The sequence below is a fragment of the Cebus imitator genome, unplaced genomic scaffold (assembly GCF_001604975.1).
Source record: "Cebus imitator isolate Cc_AM_T3 unplaced genomic scaffold, Cebus_imitator-1.0 Scaffold539, whole genome shotgun sequence".
NCBI classification, from domain to species: Eukaryota; Metazoa; Chordata; class Mammalia; order Primates; family Cebidae; genus Cebus; species Cebus imitator.
Window position 1 is genome coordinate 799,540 of NW_016107854.1, and position 18,978 is coordinate 818,517.

Below are 18,978 nucleotides of genomic sequence, written 5' to 3' on the forward strand. Positions count from 1 at the left end.
GAAAGAAAGAAAGAGAAAGAAAATAAAACAGATCTATAGAGATGAGGCAACTTCAAGATTAAACAGCTAGTGGGCAGTTCAGAATCCAATTACTCTGACTTGAAAGCTTGTCTGCTTAATCGTTTTACGTACTGCCTCTCCTCGATTTCAAAGAGAAATAGTATTTCTCGACTACTGGCTTTAATCTTTTATTCCTTTATGGCTATGTGGCCATAGCCAACTCATTTGACCTTAATTGATCTCAATTTTCTCTATGTATAAAATAAGAGTTTGGGACCAAATCAGTGGTTCCCAAAGTTGTGTTCATTGGCATTGTTCTGAAGGATAATTACATGATGTCATGAAATAAAGATGCTGCTCAAATAAATTTGGAAAATACTAGGCAACACAGCATTATACAGGTATCCTTACCATAGGACCTCTCAGATCATTTAACATCTTAATTTAGTCGGCTTTCAAAAATACACAAATCAAAACTTTCTGACGTAAGGGAGACAATTGTTGTTTCTGTTTTATATTATGAGGAAGCTGAAGCTCAGAAAGACTAAGTGACTTTCCTAAGGCCACACATGGGTTAGAGACCTGAGTTCAGGTCTTCTAATACTTTCTCTGGTGTGTTCTTTATACTATATCAAACTACCCCTTAGGATAATCAGAAGAGGAGGTGGCATGAATAAAGGCAAGAAACAGCACACTTTTCTCTTTAGGGTGATGGAGGAAAATTATGGAAGGAAGAAAAAGGGTAGACAGCAGGGAAATCAATTTGATCCAAATGGAGGAGGTAATTAGAAATAAACTTAGCTAAATTTTTAGAGGCCAGAGGGTACAGAATTTTGAAAGACAAGCAGAGAAATTTAGAATTGTATATGCGTTAGATAGAGAGCTATTTTTGACTGATAGTATTATGGGAGTATATTCAAAGATAATCAGGTTTCCATTGGTTCCAGGTGGATTGGATGAGGGAGAAAATGGAGGCAAGAAGATTATCAAAATACAACAGCAGCATATGCAAATTGACGAAGGCTTTGACCATGATGTAGGGTGCAGGAATGACAGAGAGATGTGTTGGGAAGAGGAACCGAGATAACTTTAGCTATGTGTGATCTGTTATGTTCCAAATTTTGTTGTTGTTAATATTCTCAAAATGCTTTACTTTGAGATACCATGTGGGAGAGAACATTCAGATTAAGCCTAACTTGAAACCAACCTAACTCTGACATATAGTCAATTCCAGACCAGATTCTCTTATGCACTTACAGGATATTTTCTTCTGTCATCTCTTCATAGGAGCCAGAAAACATATTTACATTATAAAATATTTGTTTCTTTATCACAAGAATAAAATACTATAAAGCAATCTAAATTAGCATTTTAAAGTTATATGAGATAATCTAAGTACTGATAATAACATTATAAATATATGTCTAATTTTATTACTGCAATGATTTTTAAAATATTTTGTAATGATCTTTTAAAATCCAATATGGTATATTTTATACTTTATGTGATTTTTTTATGTAGATGTTAACTTTTTTAGTGGACAACTGGAAAAATATCACAAACAGCACAAGGACGCAGTAGCTCTCAGACCCACCAGAAATGTAGGATTGCTGCTCATTGACACTAAGCTGCTAAGAGAGAAGTTAATTCCATCACCTTTGCGATGCTTAGAGGTAACTATAAACTAGAAAAATTTTTAATTATTTCTCTACAATTATTTTATGATTTTTATACTGCACAAAAACCTATTATTTATTATCCAGTATTGTGTGTTTTTGTTAATCAAAGTTAACCTAAGACTATTGGGCATCTTTAATTTCTAAGAAAAGGTCTGTAGTCTTTTTGTCACAAGCATAATCAGCTTTTAGGTGAGAAAATGGAGGGGACTGCAGGCCTCACACTAGCCTCTTGCTCTTACTCATTTTTCCATTGTCAGAGCATTTCAAGACTTGTAGAGAGAATACCACAATAACAATTCAATATCCCAGAGGGAGTGATGGTTGATTCTAGACCACCAAGATCAAATTTAGGAAATCATTTTCTGATCTGGAATTGTCCCTAAAGGTCTGGTTATGTTTTGGCAAGCTATAGAGCTAGGGAAATTTCTGTAATAAGTTGCAGAACCAATACAATCATTTCCTTTGGAGGCAGAGCATATTTGTATCTTCCCAAATGCCCACAAAGAGACAATGATATAAAACGGATTGGAAAACTATAGCCCACAGAATCAACCCAGGCTGCCTCTTGTTTTGTATGCATGCAGTTTTATTGGAACACATCCATGACAATGTCCTACATATCATCTATGGCTGCTTTCTTCCTGCAAGGACAAAGTTGAGTAGTTGTGACAGAGACTGTATATATAGTCTGCAAAGCCCAGATTATTTACTAGCTGGCTCTCTACCAAAAGAAATGTGTTGACCTCAGGAGAGTTAGCTTGGACTGTGGGCTGAGAGGNTTTTCTGGTCCCTGGTAGATGATGGAAGGTAAAGCACTATATAAAAGACTACAGACCTGAGGGCTAATAGGTTCTGTCATTAATTAATTGTATGGCATTAGGCTTTCTTCTAGAGTTTTGCTTCTTCATCTGGTAAAAAAAAAAAAATGTGTATATATTTCTTTTATATATATATATATAATTATTTATATAATTGGAGCAAATTTAATTCATTTTCAGCAAACTACTGTATGCCCAATAAATATTTGGGTATATACTTACCGTAAGCCCAAGAAAACTGAACTCAAACTGGCTTAAGCAATCAGAAGAGTTCTTGGCATATACATCCAAAAACTCCAGAGATTGGGTCGATATCAAGGAGGTATGATCTAGTGGCTCAGTGGTGTTACCAAGGAACCAATTCTTTCATTCTCTTTCCTGAGCCTCCTTACGTGCAGGCTTCATCCTAAGGCATTTGTGAAATGATTGTCAAAAGCTCCACAAGCCAATTATTTCTCTGTTTGTATATAGAGAGAAAGGAAGAGAGATAGGGGTTCTGAGTACACGCATCTCTCAGCTATAAATAAAAGTGCCAGGCCTCTATCTGATTGAATCAACTAAAGTCAGAGATTCACCCTTGATATGGTGTAGCTTTGTGTCCCCACCCAAATCCCATCTTGAACTGTAATCCCCAGGCGTTAAGGGAGGAACCTGATAGGAATTGATTGAATAATGGGGGTAGTTTCCCCTATGCTGTTCTCCTGCTAGTGAGTGAATTCTAACAAGCTCTGATGGTTTTATAAATTGTGGTTTTTCCTGCACTCTCATATACTTCTCATTCCTGCTGCCTTGTGTGCAAAATACAGGGTTCTGTGTGGTACTGTAAATGATTACCAAAGGTCACAGACATGCACAGTGATGAGATGGGGAGGCTAGCTAAAGAGGAGGCTGAGAGGGGAGGAGGGCACTCTTTGCTTGACATTCTATAAAGGGAGGAAGACTCTGTAAGAAAAGACAAGACAAGAGCAACAACTTCATACTGGCCAGGATCTGCACAAACACAGGGAGCGTGCAGCATGCAGGGCTGAGCAGGCAGGCCCAGGGGTCAGGGCGGTCTGGGTCACATGCAGGACAAACGCCCACCGCAGCCTGAGACTTCCGGGGTTGCCTAGTACAGCTCCACTGTGCTCGGTGTGTTGTTTCTTATTAAGAGCATGTTGGTGACCATTTTGCTGCCCCAGGTACAAGAGTCAGCAGGAATGTGTGCTTTAAGCAGAGTCACAGGGGCCTGGGGCAGAACTGAGTCGTTTCTCAAAGATACCTCTGCCTGGGATGGTGATAGCTCTAATTGCCTTGCTTCCCCTTTACCTTCTGCCATGATTGTAAGTTTCCTGAGGCCTCCCCAGACATGCTGAACTGTGAATCAGTTAAACCTCTTTCCTTTATAAATCACCCAGTCTTGGGCAGTGCTTTACAGCAGTGTGAAAATGGACTAATACAACCTTAATCTGATCACTTTGGCCAAAAAAGCCATGTTCTATTTGCCAAGTGACCAGTCAGACTCCATATTTGTTTCTGAAGGAGAGATCAATTTCCCCCAAACTGCGTGGCTAGCATCCAGCATAAAAGGAGTGGGACTGATGCTGGAGGAGGCAGAACAATGTCCACTACATAGGACAAAGAAGCAGGAAGCTAACCTGCAAGATATTAGAGCATTTAGGGAAAATTTTTGGTAAGCTGTGGAAATGATCTTCAAAACCTGGTCTTCCTGTTGGCTATTTAACTAGCAGTGATTTAATGAGAAAAAAAGTCTCTTTATATCCTCTGCTGCTTCCAGTATCTGCAGATTTTAGCAAATGTCCAATTAGGATTTGGCTAAAATATATAATAAAATGAAAATATTCAACTATTTACAATTTACATTATTCTCTTTCTTAGGTGCTAAATTTTATGCTTCCTCTTCAAAGCAAGAAAAAAGTGGATGCCATTATCTCTGAGGCACAAGATGCAGAGTATAAACTTGAATTTGTTCCAACTACTACCACAGAATATGTTCATAGCTTAATATTTCTTGATGAAATTCAGGAACGGGTGAGTTGATTATCTCATGTAACTTAATATTCTGGATCTTATAGTAGGAAGGAAGACATAGGACAAGAAAAAGTGAAGGACTTTTTGGAAACTTGAAGGGCAAAAGACAGCTGATTTAGTGGCATACCTCAAAGTAAGTGAATGTTCTATGTCACAGGAATGAAGCAGCCAACAGTTATCAGACTCTTACTACTAGCCAGGCATCATATTACATTTTCTACATGCATTACATTTTTAATTCTCACAAAAGCTTGAGAAGTGTGGATGATAATCTGTTCTCATGCTGCAGATAAGGAAACAGAAACCAAAATAGGATGTGTTATCCAAGATCACAGATACGTATGTATGTGATAGAGTTAGAATTTAGATTTGAGTCTCTTTGACTGCATAGCCAATGTTCTCAACCATAGTTTATAGAAATTCTAATTTTTAGTAAACGGTAATAAGATTGTAATCTAGATATTAATCCTAATGGTTATCTGGGTGCATAGTCAGGAACCTTACTGTTAAGAATGAAAGAAACCCAGCAAAAACCTGCTTAAGTGAGAAGGTGGAGGTGGGGGAAAAAAGTAGATTTGGGGACTCAAGTGACGCAGATGGAGTCAGGTCTCTGTTTCTCTCTCTTACACACACACACACCACAGGCACACAGTCACACACACACATACACTCCTTTGTCTCTCTTGCTTCTTTTTCTCTGGAAACTTGGTTTTCTCCTCTCAGGCTCTTCCCCATGGGAAGCAATCTAGCATTTGGCTTCAATAGTCAGTTTTTCATGAACTTTCATTCGTATTAGGTTGGAACTTGAAAAAATAGCTAAATTATTTTCTTAAATTTCTGAAAATTGAAGAAATGTTTCAAATAAAAAATGTAAACTGAATAAATGTTGTATATTATTAACCAAATTAATAATAAATGCTATTTCGCATGACTACAAAGGTAACAGTGTTTCTCATTTCAAGAAATCATGTTTCTCAAAAAGGCGGATGATTGTGGTTCTCCTCAGGTTTGCTTACTCATTGTCCCAGGAGACTAAAGATGCCAAGCAGTTATTATTGTTTGCATTCATTAAGCCACTTCAAACAAATAACCCAAACCCACTTGAGAAAGCTTAGGCCAAAATAGGGATCCCATTTAAGGATTCAGGGGTGCTTCATGGAACTCCCAATCAAGAATGTAACTAGGCTCAGGAACTGATCAGAACCAGGAATAGGACAGCTGTGGGAAGACCCAGTAGTCCTTCCTTCCATCTCTCCTCTCTGTATCTCTCTGAGAGTCTGCTTCACTTCTCTCCGTCTGCAGACAGCTGCTTCTGCTTCTTCTGACCACAGCAGCAAACATAGCCACCAGCTGCTCCCAAGCTACAACTTGCAAGTCTGGCCAGTCAGCAAGAAAGAGATAATCTTTCTTTTTTAATATTGATTCTAAGGGCCTAGTAAATTTATTCACAGCTCCTATTCTGTCCTATAAACTGTGTCAAGAAGGTAGGGTCACATCATCATCAATGGCTGCTGAGGGTCAGCTGCTATTACCTTGTGGTTCCAGAACAGCAAGTCCATGCAGTATGCAGAAAACAGGCTGTGTCCCATCTCCAGGAGGTTGTCTGTGTTTGCTGGGTGATGTGTTTGGAAAGCAGCTTCCTTGAGGGAGATGCTCTGCAGACACAAAAACTTTTTCTGGAACTTCATTCACTCAGTCAGCAAGTTTAGTGAGCACCACTTAGCAGGTGCAAAAATTACAACAATGAATAAACCTGCTTTCAAGGAGCTGAGTCTTAAATGCAAGCAGATAATTCTGATACAATGAGCATAGGTATAAGATACTGTTTTAGCGCTGGAAAGTTTGTAGTCATTCTTGCCTATTAGTTACAGAAGGCTCTGTGGAGGATGGGGTGTTTAAGCTGTCATAAAATACATGAAACATTCAGGTGGGCATTCCAGGGAGAGGGAAAGCCATGTGTAAAGACAGGAGGCAACGTGACATAAACAAGATTTAGTGATAGATGCGCTTTGGAGAAAGAATGTTTGATTGAAAGCTGATGAACTCTGTGTAGCTAAAGCAGTGTTTTCAAGGTTAGGAGAGAAGAAATTAATGATAAAGTTGTTAAGGAGAATTGAAAGGACTTAATGGACAACTGAATGAGGGAACAGTGAGAGGAGAATGAGGTGACTTTTAGGTATCATTCTGCAGGGAAAAGGTAGATAGCAATTTCATACCAGTATAAGGAACGTAGGCTACATAATTCATTGTCTGATCAGGACATTTTTCTGAGAGTCAAAGAGACGCTTTTAATAATTATACTAGAACAATAAGTGTAAATCCAGGACATTCCAGAGAAACCTGGATGTATACTTACCCAAAATAGAGGAAGTACAGGAAGATGAACAGATCTTGATGTAGAGAGACTTAGTTCTATAAGTAACTTGTTCAAGGTGTTAGAAATTTTGGTTGAAAGTCACAAAAACCCACATAAATAGTTTAGAAAATCGGAAGATTTATTCTAAATTTGCAGAAATATCTTTCAGAATCCTAAAGTATGGATAGAGCTAGGCCTTTTAAAAAAATGCCTCTCTTCTTCTCTCATCTCTGCTCCTCTATAGAACCTGGTTCTCAAAGGGGGACTTCAAATCAGCAGCAGCAGCATCACCTGAGGATGGGTTAGAAATGTACATTCTTGGGACCCACCCTAAGTGACTACAGTATTTTTATGACTTGCTAGACCTTCTGTATTTACTTGTATAACAAACCTGCACATGTACCCCTGAACTTTAAGTAAACTTGGGAGGGGCTCGGCAATCTGTTTTAACAAGCTTTCCAAGGTCATTGCAATGAAGGCTAAAGATTGGGAACTATTTCTCTAAAAGCCTCTCTGCAGTTATCTTCTCATGTTAATGACCTGTTCTGTCTCCATATGAAAGCAAATGGCCTCAGTCCTAACTATTCCTATGTTGGAGAGAAAGACCAGACTGAGCTAAGTTCTTTAGATCACAGTTTGATGCTCCTTGGTTCAGCTTGTGGCCAGGAAGTTGGACCAAGTAGTCTGAACATGGCTGCTCCCTCTATAACCATGTGACAGAGCTGGGGGTAAGGAGTTTTCCCAAAATTGTGGGATCCCTTGCCAGAAAATTAGGAAAGACAAGCAATACTGTCCACTAAAAGTGAGAAATCAAAGTGTAGATGTTTAGTGGTCATTGGGGCTGTAGTAAAATAATTTATTAAAGCATAGTGGGAATCTCACCTTAGATATGTGTTCTGAAACTGTGCAGCCAAGTCCACAGCCTGTCAATTCCTCAGGGACTGCTCTGAGATGATCACTGCCCATCACACGTGCCTGGAAGCTCAGATACCTCAGCTGAACAACCTCACAGCACATGTTTTCTCAGACTACTTTAAATATTGGCATTGTTTAATACAACTAAAGAACAAAACAGAAAGAAAGAGGAAACATTTATAAGAGCTCAGCTCTGAACAATTTACTTCCTGATTACCTGTGTTGTAGCAATGACTATATTTCTTATCCAGCAGGCTTTAGCAAATTTGACTATAATAAAATACACTCCTCCTGTGCTGACTATTCACATTTGATGTTTCATATGGTTTGGCTGCATCCCCACCCCAATTTCACTTTGAATTGAAGTCCCATGTGTCAAGGATGGGGCCAGGTGGAGATAATTGAATCATGAGGATGGTTTCCTCCATACTGTTCTTGTGGTAGTAAGTCTCATAAGACCTGATGGTTTTATAAATGGAAGTTCCCTGCACAAATTCTCTTGCCTGCCACCATATAAGACATGCCTTTGCTTCTCCCTTGCCTTCAGCCATGATTGTGAGGCCTCCCCAGCCATGTGGAACTGTGAGTCCATTAAACCTTTTATAAATTACCCATTCTTGGATATGTCTTTATTTAGCATCAGGAGAACAGACCAGTACAGTGTTCATATTGTATAGTGGCTGTCTCCTATTAGAACAAACTTTAAGAGTATAATAGGACTCTGCTACATTTAATAAGCAAACTATGTTTCCATTTAGATTGAAAGCCTTGAAGATGAAGGGAATGTAGTGATTCAAATGTACAAGCTTATTGAACAATATCAGGTGCCCACACCTCCTGAAGACTTTGCTGTTTTTGCAACTATGAAGCCATCCATTGTTGCTGTTCGGAATGCCATTGATAAAGCAGTGGGTGATAGAGAATCAAGCATTAAGCAATTTTGTGTACATTTGAGTAGTGATCTTGAAGAATTAAACAATGAAGTGAATGAAGTAAAACTGCAAGCACAGGTAAGCTAAATCAGGATTTTGTAAAAAATAACTTATGAAAAGTTTGATTAGTACATTTGTTTACTAAAGTATAGTCAACAAATAAAAATTACATATATTTACAGTGTATAATTGATGCTTTGATACATGTATAAGTTGTGATATTGTTAATCAAGCTAATTAATGTGTCTATCACCTCACATACATCATTTTTTGTGGTGAGAATAATTAAGACCAGTCTTCAAACCATTTAGAGAACACATTTAACTGATGTAGCTTTAGTTTTTTGTAGTTTTGTTCTAACCAATTAACAATGTCTTTGAGCTGCTACTTAAAAATTAATTTTTCAAAATCTCTCTTTAAGTAGGTAGGAAATATATTTCAGACTATCACAAAGCATGTGTATAATATTGAATTTAGTCAATTAAATTCTAGTCCTACTTGTATTTATTATTTTGCAGAGTGTTTTAAAGACTTGCTAGCATATATTAGAGCTATTGTCAGAATTTTAAAGTTTGCTTAATACTTAAGTGATGAAATAATTTATACAACAAACCCCTATGACACAAATTTACTTGTATAACAAACCTGCACATGTACCCCTGAACTTAAAGTAAAAGCTAAATACAAAATAAAAATAAACATTGCAAGCATATTAGAAAATTCACCTTTAGAAAGAGGCAGAGTATAAAACTGATAACTGATAGTGGAGAATATTTGGTTAACTTGTACCACTTTTACTATAGAAAAGATATAGGGTACATTGACTCAAAAGAATACAGTACAGACATTAAAGATTACAGTATACCTTTACATGTATTAATGTGGAAATATAAAAGAGTTCACATTGTGTGCTTCCTATTTGTCAGGCAGTGTTCTAAGGACTTCACATTGTTTTTACTTTTGTACTGAAGTACTTTTGTATTTTATTAGAGACAAAAGTGTACATAACTTATTATTGTACAATTCAATGAATTATCTGAAAGTAAACATATCTATGTATCCACTACTTATGTCAATAACTAAAGCATTATGATACCCTAGTGCTCCCTCCTAATTATTAATCCTTTTGTTATGGGATCTTTGGGGTATCATTTTTCTGGCCAGAAACCTCTGTCGCTGGTGGCGCCTTTGCTCAAGTTCTTGTCCTGCATCTAGAAAGAATGAAGTATGCAGACAAGTGGAGGGTGAGCAAGATGAAGAGGAGCTTTATTCACTGTTAGAACAGCTCAGAGGAGATTGGCAGTGGGTAGCTCCTCTCTGTGGGCAAGTTATCCCATTGGGTGTTCAGTTCTCAGCAGAGAAGAGGCTCTAGAGTGAGTGTCTCCTCTCTGCAGGTAGGTTGTCCCATCGTCTCTGCAGCTCTCAGCAGAGAGGAGGCATGGATAGAGTAGCTCCTCTCTGCAGCTGATTGTCCCAATGTATGCCCAATTCCTAGCAGAGAGGAGGCCCTGGAGTGGGTTGCTCCTCTCTGAAGCCAGTAGCCCCAACATCTCTACAGGTCTCTGAAGCTCTCAGCAGAGAGGGTAACTCCCCTCTGCAGCTGGTTGTCCCATTGTCTGCTCAGCTCTGGCTGAGCCCAGGGCTTTTATGGACCTCAGCAGGGAGGAAGTATGCACTGATTGGCCCATGGGGGATCATGGGCAGGCCGGAAAAGGCATCACAAGTTCCCACACTGGGTCTGTGGGACTGGCAGCCTGGCCCCTAGCTTTCAGGCTAGGGAGGGCCTGAAGGTGGGGCCTCACTGGAGACCCACCCCCTTCCACTCAGGAATCTGTCTACCTCCTGTTGCGGTTCATAGCATCCAGGCTGGGCCCTGACTTTGCTCCAGAATTGGAGAAGATCAGTGAAGTGCCTGTTCCCACTGCCTGGCCTCTCTCCTTCCAAGATCAGAGTGGGGAGACACCAGGCAGCAGGAGCAGTCACGGCCAAGCCTGCGACGGCAGGGGGGCCTTCCCATACCCTCAAAAGCACAGGACTGACTGAGTCTGCAGCGGCAGTTTGGGTGGCTACAGCTCCCACCCCGACTTGGAAGGGTTGAGGCTCCCATTTGTCCCTAGCTCCCACTGGCTCCATGTGGCATGTTGCCCTGTCCATGCCTCTCAGCTGCAGCAGGTGTGATAGCAGTGACAGGCCATCCGGAGTGGAAATACTATAAATTTCCTATTTTTGAACTTCTATTATTTAAAACCATATAGTGTGCCCTTTATTTTTTTAAGTTCCTAAGATTCATCCATGTTTCTATTTGTGGATGTAGTTTATTCATGTTTGTTGCTATATAGTATTTTATTGTATTTTACAATTATTCACTTCATGGGGGATGGAAATTGAGATTATTACCATTTTGGGCAATGATGAGTAATAGTCCTAGAAACTTCTTATGTATGTTTTCATGTTTTAACTTACTTAATTATCAAAATACCTTGGGGTTTTATTATTCACATTTTACAGAAAAGGAAACTAAGGTACAGGGTTAAGTAACTTGCCAAGGGTTACACAGACACTAAATGGAGTAATCTGGATTCAAGCTTAAGTAGTCTACTTTCAATGGTTAATAGTCTGCTATTGACTGCATACCATATACTGTATTCTATACACCGCATACTGTTAATATGAATATCTATGTATAGAAGGTTAGAGAAAGCACAAGTGCTAGAAATGCTTATGTGTAATCATGCTTTTTTTTATTTTTATAAAAACTTTTATTTTGGGTTCAGGGATACATGTGCAGGTTTATTATATAGGTAAACTCATGTCTCAGAGGTTTGCTGTGTAGGTTATTGTGTCACCCAGGTACCAGGCCTAGTACCCAATAGATATTTTCTTCTGATCCTCTCCCTCTTCCCACTCTCCACCCTCAGGTAGGTCCCAGTGTCTGCTGTTTCTGTTTGTGTCCGTGTGTTCTCATCATTTAGCTTTCACTTATAAGTGAGAACATGAGATACTTGGTTTTCTGTTTCTGCATTAGTTTGCTATGGATAATGGCCTCCAGCTCCATCTGTATTCCTGCAAAGGACATAATCTTATTCTTTTTTTATGGTTTCATAGTGTTCCATGGTGTATATGTACCACATTTTCTTTATCCAGTCTGATATTCATGATCATTGAGGTTGATTCCATGTCTTTGCTGTTGTTGATAGTGCTGCAATTAATATGTGCATGCAAATCATGCATTTTAAATAGCATGATGCACATACACAAAAATGAAAGCATGGGCTTATTCTAACTAGTGCTTTCTCTATAGAAGGTTTGAAATTAATTCTCTTGGGCAAAGAACTGTAAATTCATTATTTCCATAAATGATACCATCTTGCTATCAAGACCCCCATTCCTGCTGTTGTGGGGAATTAGGGAGAAAACCTAAATGTGGCAACTGATGATAACTCAATTTATTTCAGTTTGAAACATCTGTTCCATTCTACCCGGGTCTCTTTTGGATAGATTTTAATTCAACTGAAAATTTAACTTTTTATGCGGCATTTTTTCACATATGCCACCATCCCCTCCTACATATTGCCCCATAAGAGAAGCTTGCATTTTTTCATGGTGCATCGATGGGAGGGACAGGTCATCTGTTCTTCATGTTATCTTCTGGACCATAGCAGCTTCCAGTGCAGGTCGGCTGGGCTGCACCTGCTTGTCCCAGGTTGCTGTTAATAACTAAGGGTCTTTCCTGGTTGTTCAGGCACCATATAGCCCATATGCTGCAATCCATCATTTCTTCCATAGCCTACAGTCGCAAGTAATCTGTGATTTTCTCATCCTGGCCTCAGACATCTTCTGGTCCACTAGTTCTCTCAGCAGTCCCCACTATCAGAATCAAGACACATGAAAACTTCAGGATTCCCTGCATATCATACCAAGTCATAAGACACCAGAATGCCAATATAAGCTCCTTCATCCTGGACACATCCCTTGGCTTTTTCTAATTTAGAGCATGTTGCCAGTTTGAATGCACAGCCATGTGGACTAAGACATGGAATAACTAGCCTCCGTGAGCTATGGCTGTAATGGTTCTCAGATTCCTTCCATTTTCTCAGATTATCCCAAACCTAATTACATGCTTCTGCTTTGTTCCTGAACTATTCCATTCCCATTCACTGGGGTTTAAATCCTAACAGGTCAACTGTAAAACATATGTCTTGCTATTTATATTTTTCATTTTCTCTCTTTTATCACCTTAGAATACAAAGACCTTTCAATTCCTTTATTGTACAATGGAAATTTACCTTGTATCATATCCCCTTCCTTCTCTTTCCTGCTGCATTCACCTCTCCTTATCTGAGGTCACGTTGGTTGAAGAAGTGTAGGAAATGAAAACAGATGAGGGAGACTATATTAGATAATGTTTTAAAACAATTTTATTTCCGTGGCACTTTTATACAAATCTGTACTTTTTATAATGTATATGCATTGCTTTAAAATTCAGGAAAGTAACAATTTTAAACATCATTTCTAAAAATCAAAAAGAGAATTAAATGACTCTTTTAAAAATGTTTATTAATTCATTTAATTTAATTGGTCTTTATCACAAAGCAGGAATGGCTAACCAAAAACTATCTTAAATTTACAGGATCCACAGATTTTAGATATCTCTGCTGACCAAGACAAAATAAGGCTCATATTGAATAATCTGCAGTCTGTTCTGGCTGACCTTCAAAAACGTGCATTTCAATATAAGTCCTATCAGAAGAATTTTAAGGTAATGACAGTTTTACACCATCTGTCTTAGAAATATGTGCATAGAAATGGCATATATACACAAGGACTTCAATAATGTAACTGTAAACATTCAATATTTGGACAACTATGTACTAGTCAGTGTGCTACAAATACTCTCAGATATAAAATATATGTTACCTGCCTTTGAAGTGTTTAAAGACTAGTACACCTGAGATACCAAATATTTTTTTATTAAAAGTAATTATGAATTACACAAAACTTTCAGACAAGGAACTGTACTTTATATGTTAAAATGTAGGTGGATTTTTTAATGTGATCAGTTAAAACCACACTATCCTTTCTTAAGTAATATTCAGGCTACTTTTACATTCATATGTATTTTATGATTCCGTTAATATCACCTTATTAACCCCTGATTTTATGTGCCAATTTGAGAAAAATGACATCCCCAGCTAAGCCAGGGACAAATGGGTGTAAAAGGGTATATTTGAGGACCAGAAGCAGTGGCTTATGCCTGTAATCCCAGCACTTTGAGAGATCGAGTCAGTTGGATCACTTAAGCTCAGGAGCTAGAGACCAGCCTGGCCAACATAGTGAAACCCCATCTCTACTAAAAATATAAAAATTAGCCAGGCATGGTGGCATGAACCTATAGTCCCAGCTACTTGGGGGTCTAAAGTGGGAAGATCACTTGATCCCAGGAGGTGGAGGCTGCTGTGAGCCAAGATCGCACCACTGCACTCCAGCCTGGATGACAGAGTGAGACCCTGCCTCAGGGAAAAAAAAAAAAAAAGGTTTATTTGAAAGATTAAAAGAGGTATTTCAAAAAAACATGAAGAGAAAGGGGCAACAGATGCAGGTGTTTTGAATAGCTTTTAGAGAGACCAACAAGAAAAGAGAATAGAAAGAAAATATTCTGTGTCAAAACTAGGGGCTCCCTAGCAAAAGGAAGATGCCATTGGTCTTCCCAAAAGTCTTGGAGGAACATGCTTGAACCCCACAGGGAAATGCACCTGTCTCTTCCAGAGCCCCAGATGGATGACTAGAAAGTGATCTGACATGCTCTTTACTCAGGGTCCAGGGATTGGTAGAGAAATCTGAAAATAATGAACTTGATACCAGGCAATAAGGCTGATAATACTTGAGGCAGAACAGCATCAAAGTTGTTGTTCCCAGACAAGACAGGAAGACATGCTGTAAGGAGCAAGATATGGAGGAAATACTACTTGATAAAAAGCTACAACTCATCCAGATGCGGTGGCTCACACCTGTAATCTCAGCACTTTGGGAGGCCGAGGGGGGCGAATCATGAGGTCAGGAGTTTGAGACCAGCCTGGCCGATATAGTGAAACCCCATCTCTACTAAAAATACAAAAAATTAGCTGGGCATGATGGCGGGTGCCTGTAATTCCAGCTACTCAAGGGGGGCTGAGGCAGGAGAATCGCTTGTACCTGGGAGGCAGAGGTTGCAGTGAGCTGAGATAGCATCACTGCACTCTAGCCCAAGCGACAGCATGAGACTCCCATCTCAAAAAAAAAAAAATGCTACAACACACATGTGAGCACTCCTTGAGTCAGAAAGAATAACATTGGTCCTGTTACCAAGATGGCAGAGCATGAAGCCCCCGCCCTTCCTTTTTCCCTTGGACATACTGACTCAACAACACCTGAACCAATTTCTTTTGTGAGAAATATAAAGACAAGTTGAAAGTCTCTTGCACCATGGGTAAGTATAAAAGCAGTTTATTGAAGCCAGTAGAATAATTTCTAACACCCTTTCACTATAATTCCGGCCCCCAACACAGTGTTACACAATTAGGAGGAAGTTCTCAGCTTCTCCCTGGGGAGGGAGAGAAAGACAAACTGGATGGACTATATGGCATGCTGACATTTTAGGGGTCTGCCTGAGCGATTGGTTTCTCTCTTGCCTGAATTTGATTATGGACAGGAAAGGACCCCAGGTTGGAAGCCACTGAGAACAAAAGCAATAGTTTGGACCAGTTTGTACTCACATGCCATTAACACCCCTCCCCCCACCCCTGACTAAGTACAGAGTAAGCAAGCAAGAACTCCCAAATCTCAGCTTCTACCTGGACAAGGAAAGATTTGAAGTGGCTGTCCAATGTTGTACATTATCAGGGGACTGCTCAAGGGACAAACTTCTGTATCACCTGTCTTGGAGTAGTGACAGGATCCAGCATTTTCTAGATGTCTTATATGTAGAAAACCCTAAAATTCTAGGGGGGGAAAAATTAAAACTAATAAATAAACTCAGTAAAGTTGCGGCATACAAAATCAACTTACATAAATTAGTTGCATTTCTATATACTAACAACAAACAATCCAATAGATAAAGGAAATAATTTACAATAGCATCAAAAAATAGCATGCCATTTATAACAGCATCAAAAATAATAATAAAGCAGAAATAAATTTAACGTAGGATGTGAAAGACTCACACACTGAAAACTAAAAACCTGTGATGAAAGAATACACAAATAAATGGACAGATATCCCATGTTCATTGATTAGAAGACTTAATATTGTTAAAATACCTATACTACCCAAAGTGACCTATACATTCAATGCAATCCCTAATTCCCAAAGACATTTTTTACAGAAATATTAAAAAAAATCCTAAAATTTATAGGGAACATAGAAGACCTCAAGTACCCAAAACAATCTTGAGAAACAAGAAAAAAGCTGGAGGGCTCACATTTCTTGATCTAAAAACATATTACAAAGCTATAGTAATTAAAATAGTATGGTACTAGCATACATTCAGACATATAGACCAATGAAACAGAATGGAAAGCCCAAAAATAAATCAACAAATATGGTCAACTCATCTTTGGCAAAGGTGCCAAAAATACACAACAGGGAAAGAATAGTCTTTTCAACAAATAGTGTTAAGGAACTGGATATTCACATGCAAAAGAATAAAGCTGAACCCTTATACAAAAATCAACTCAAAATGAATGTATTAAAGACTTAAACAAAAGACCTAAAACTATAAAATTCCTAGAAGTAATTGTAGGGGAAATTTCATGAATTTTATGACATTGACCTTGGCTATGATTTCTTGGATGTGACACCAAAAACCAATGCAACAAAAACAGAAATAGACAAGTGGAACTACATCAAAATAAAGAGCTTCTGCAAAGCAAAGGGAACAATCAACAGAGTAAACAGGCAAATACAGAATGTGAGAAAATATTTGCAAATTATATGCTTGATAAGAGGTTCTCATCTAAATTCCTGGAACTCCTATAACTCAATAGCCAAAAAAAGCAAATAACCCAAATTTTTTAACAGACAAAGGACTTGAATGAATATTTCTCTAGAGAAGACATACAAATAGCCAGCAGGCATGTGAAAAGACACTCAACATCAATAATGATCAGGGAAATTAAAATCAAACCACAAGAAGATATCACCTCACATCTGTTAGAATGACCATTATAAAAATAAAATGAATGACAAATGTTGGCAAGGATGTGAAGAAATTGAGTCCTTTACACTGTAGATGAGAATGTAAAATGGTACAAACACTATGGAAAAGAGCATGGTGGTTTCTCAAAAATTAAAAATAGAACTACCATATGACCCAATGATCCCATTTATGGGCATATATCCCAAATAATTGAATCAGGCTCTTGAAGATATATTTGCACTCCCATGTTCATTGAAGCATTGTTCTCAATAGCCAAGATATGGAAACAACCTAAATGTCCATCAGCAGATGAATGGATAAAGATAATGTGGTATCTACATAAAATAGCATTTTATTCAATCTCACAAAAGGAGAAAATCCTGTTATGCCACAGCATGCATAAACCTGGAGGACATTATGCTTAGTGAAATAAGCCAGCTACAAAGGCTGCCTGATCTCATTTATATGAGATATCTAAAGCAGTCAAACTCATATAAGCAGAAGCGGAATGGTGGTTTCTAGAGGCTGGAAGGAAGGAGAAATGAGGAGCTGTTCTATGTGTATGAAGTTTCAGTTATACAAAGTGAAAAAGTACTAGAAAAAGTTACATTAAATAACTTTGTTAACATTGTTATCATTACTGTACTTTACACTTAAAAATTTGTTAAAAGAATAGATCTCATGTAATGTGTTTTTTACCACAAGAAGAAAAAATTAGTTAAAAAATAAATTTTTAAAAAACACAGAACCTGAAATAGAAGTGTGTCTTTCTCCTTCATGACTGATTCCTTCCTGATTGCCTCTGATCTAGCCTTCCTTCTGTGGCTCTCAATTATTTGGAGAATAGGAGTGAAAGCCTAACTGATCTAGGTTGCAAGAAATCATTTGTAATTCTTAATGGAAAATAAGACTAAATTCCTAATGTCAAAGCCCAAAAATTTCTGTGCAACCAACTCCCTGAAGGTTTCCCCACCATTGGGCCAAGGCAGTCTTAAAACACTTCTCATGAAAACACCTTCTTCCGATTTTCTTGCACCTTTCCTCTCCATAAGTTTCATATATAATCCATGGTTAGAAAAGAGTAAGAAACCACAACCACACTGTCCTTTCCATCTTAAACTTCACCGTCTTCCCCACTGGCTACCGCACAGTCATTTCCTCTTATGCCATTTAAATACAGAAGCCTAACAGAAATCAGTGCCTCTAAAGACTCATCTGCTTTCCCTAGAAGATCTAGCACATATATGCATATATAATCCAACTCAAAGAAGACTGCCTATGTTACTCTTATAATATTTATGTCTTTGGAGTATATTTAAGTTCTAAGGAAATACCAGGAGTTACATTTTGTTACTCTAATGGAAATTGTAATATATGTGGGGTTTTGTGGAGTTGTTTTTTCCTTCATTTGTTTCTAGTGCTCCTTTTCTTAACCCATTTAAGCCTCACATTCTGCCAAGTAATCACTGTACCAAGAATTACTAATAGGAGATTAGCATATGATCATTATATCTGAAAACTAAATTGCACATTTTGTTTACTACATTTTTATAGGTAGAAGTGTCCAAGTTTGAAGCTTTGGAAGAAGTTAGTGCTGAACTGAAGCTCAAACAATTGCTCTGGGATTCTTTCTCTGAATGGGATAAACTCCAACAAGAATGGTTAAAGGTAGAGGAAAAAAAGCCTTCGGTTCTTAAATTATTTTTATATGAATTAATCTTAAATTCTTATAATTTGAATTATAACTTTTAACAATCTCATGCTTTTCTTAATGTCAGTAAATATGCAATGGTATCATTTTCTGATAATATTTATAAACTTTCCAGTGAAAATCATAAAGGTCCTCATGTCACTGAATGCTACAGAGCAGAAAGTATTCTTGTAAGCCAGGCTTCTCAGGTCCTTCATGTTAGTGAAAGGACCTACATAGTGGAAGTATCAATGGAACATACTGTGTGACATTTAATCACTTTGTGGCTTCTAAACAGTGTTGTCATCATACGCTCCAGTGTTCTTGAGGATTGTAGCATTTTATTTGTGATCTACACACTTTAGGTTTCTATTTTTGTTGTCC

At 38.1% G+C, this 18,978-nt stretch overlaps 1 protein-coding gene across 1 annotated transcript in view; it reads left to right on the forward strand.

Moving 5' to 3' along the window:
* The window catches only part of DNAH6 (dynein axonemal heavy chain 6), a 303,318-nt gene that overhangs the window by 62,820 nt on the left and 221,520 nt on the right, over positions 1 to 18,978 (forward strand). Inside the window, exons 13-17 of the mRNA XM_037733599.1 lie at positions 1,522 to 1,673; positions 4,376 to 4,528; positions 8,558 to 8,809; positions 13,362 to 13,490; positions 18,459 to 18,572. Of these exons, the coding sequence (XP_037589527.1) occupies positions 1,522 to 1,673; positions 4,376 to 4,528; positions 8,558 to 8,809; positions 13,362 to 13,490; positions 18,459 to 18,572 (800 nt within the window). The remainder of the gene's footprint in view (positions 1 to 1,521; positions 1,674 to 4,375; positions 4,529 to 8,557; positions 8,810 to 13,361; positions 13,491 to 18,458; positions 18,573 to 18,978) is intronic.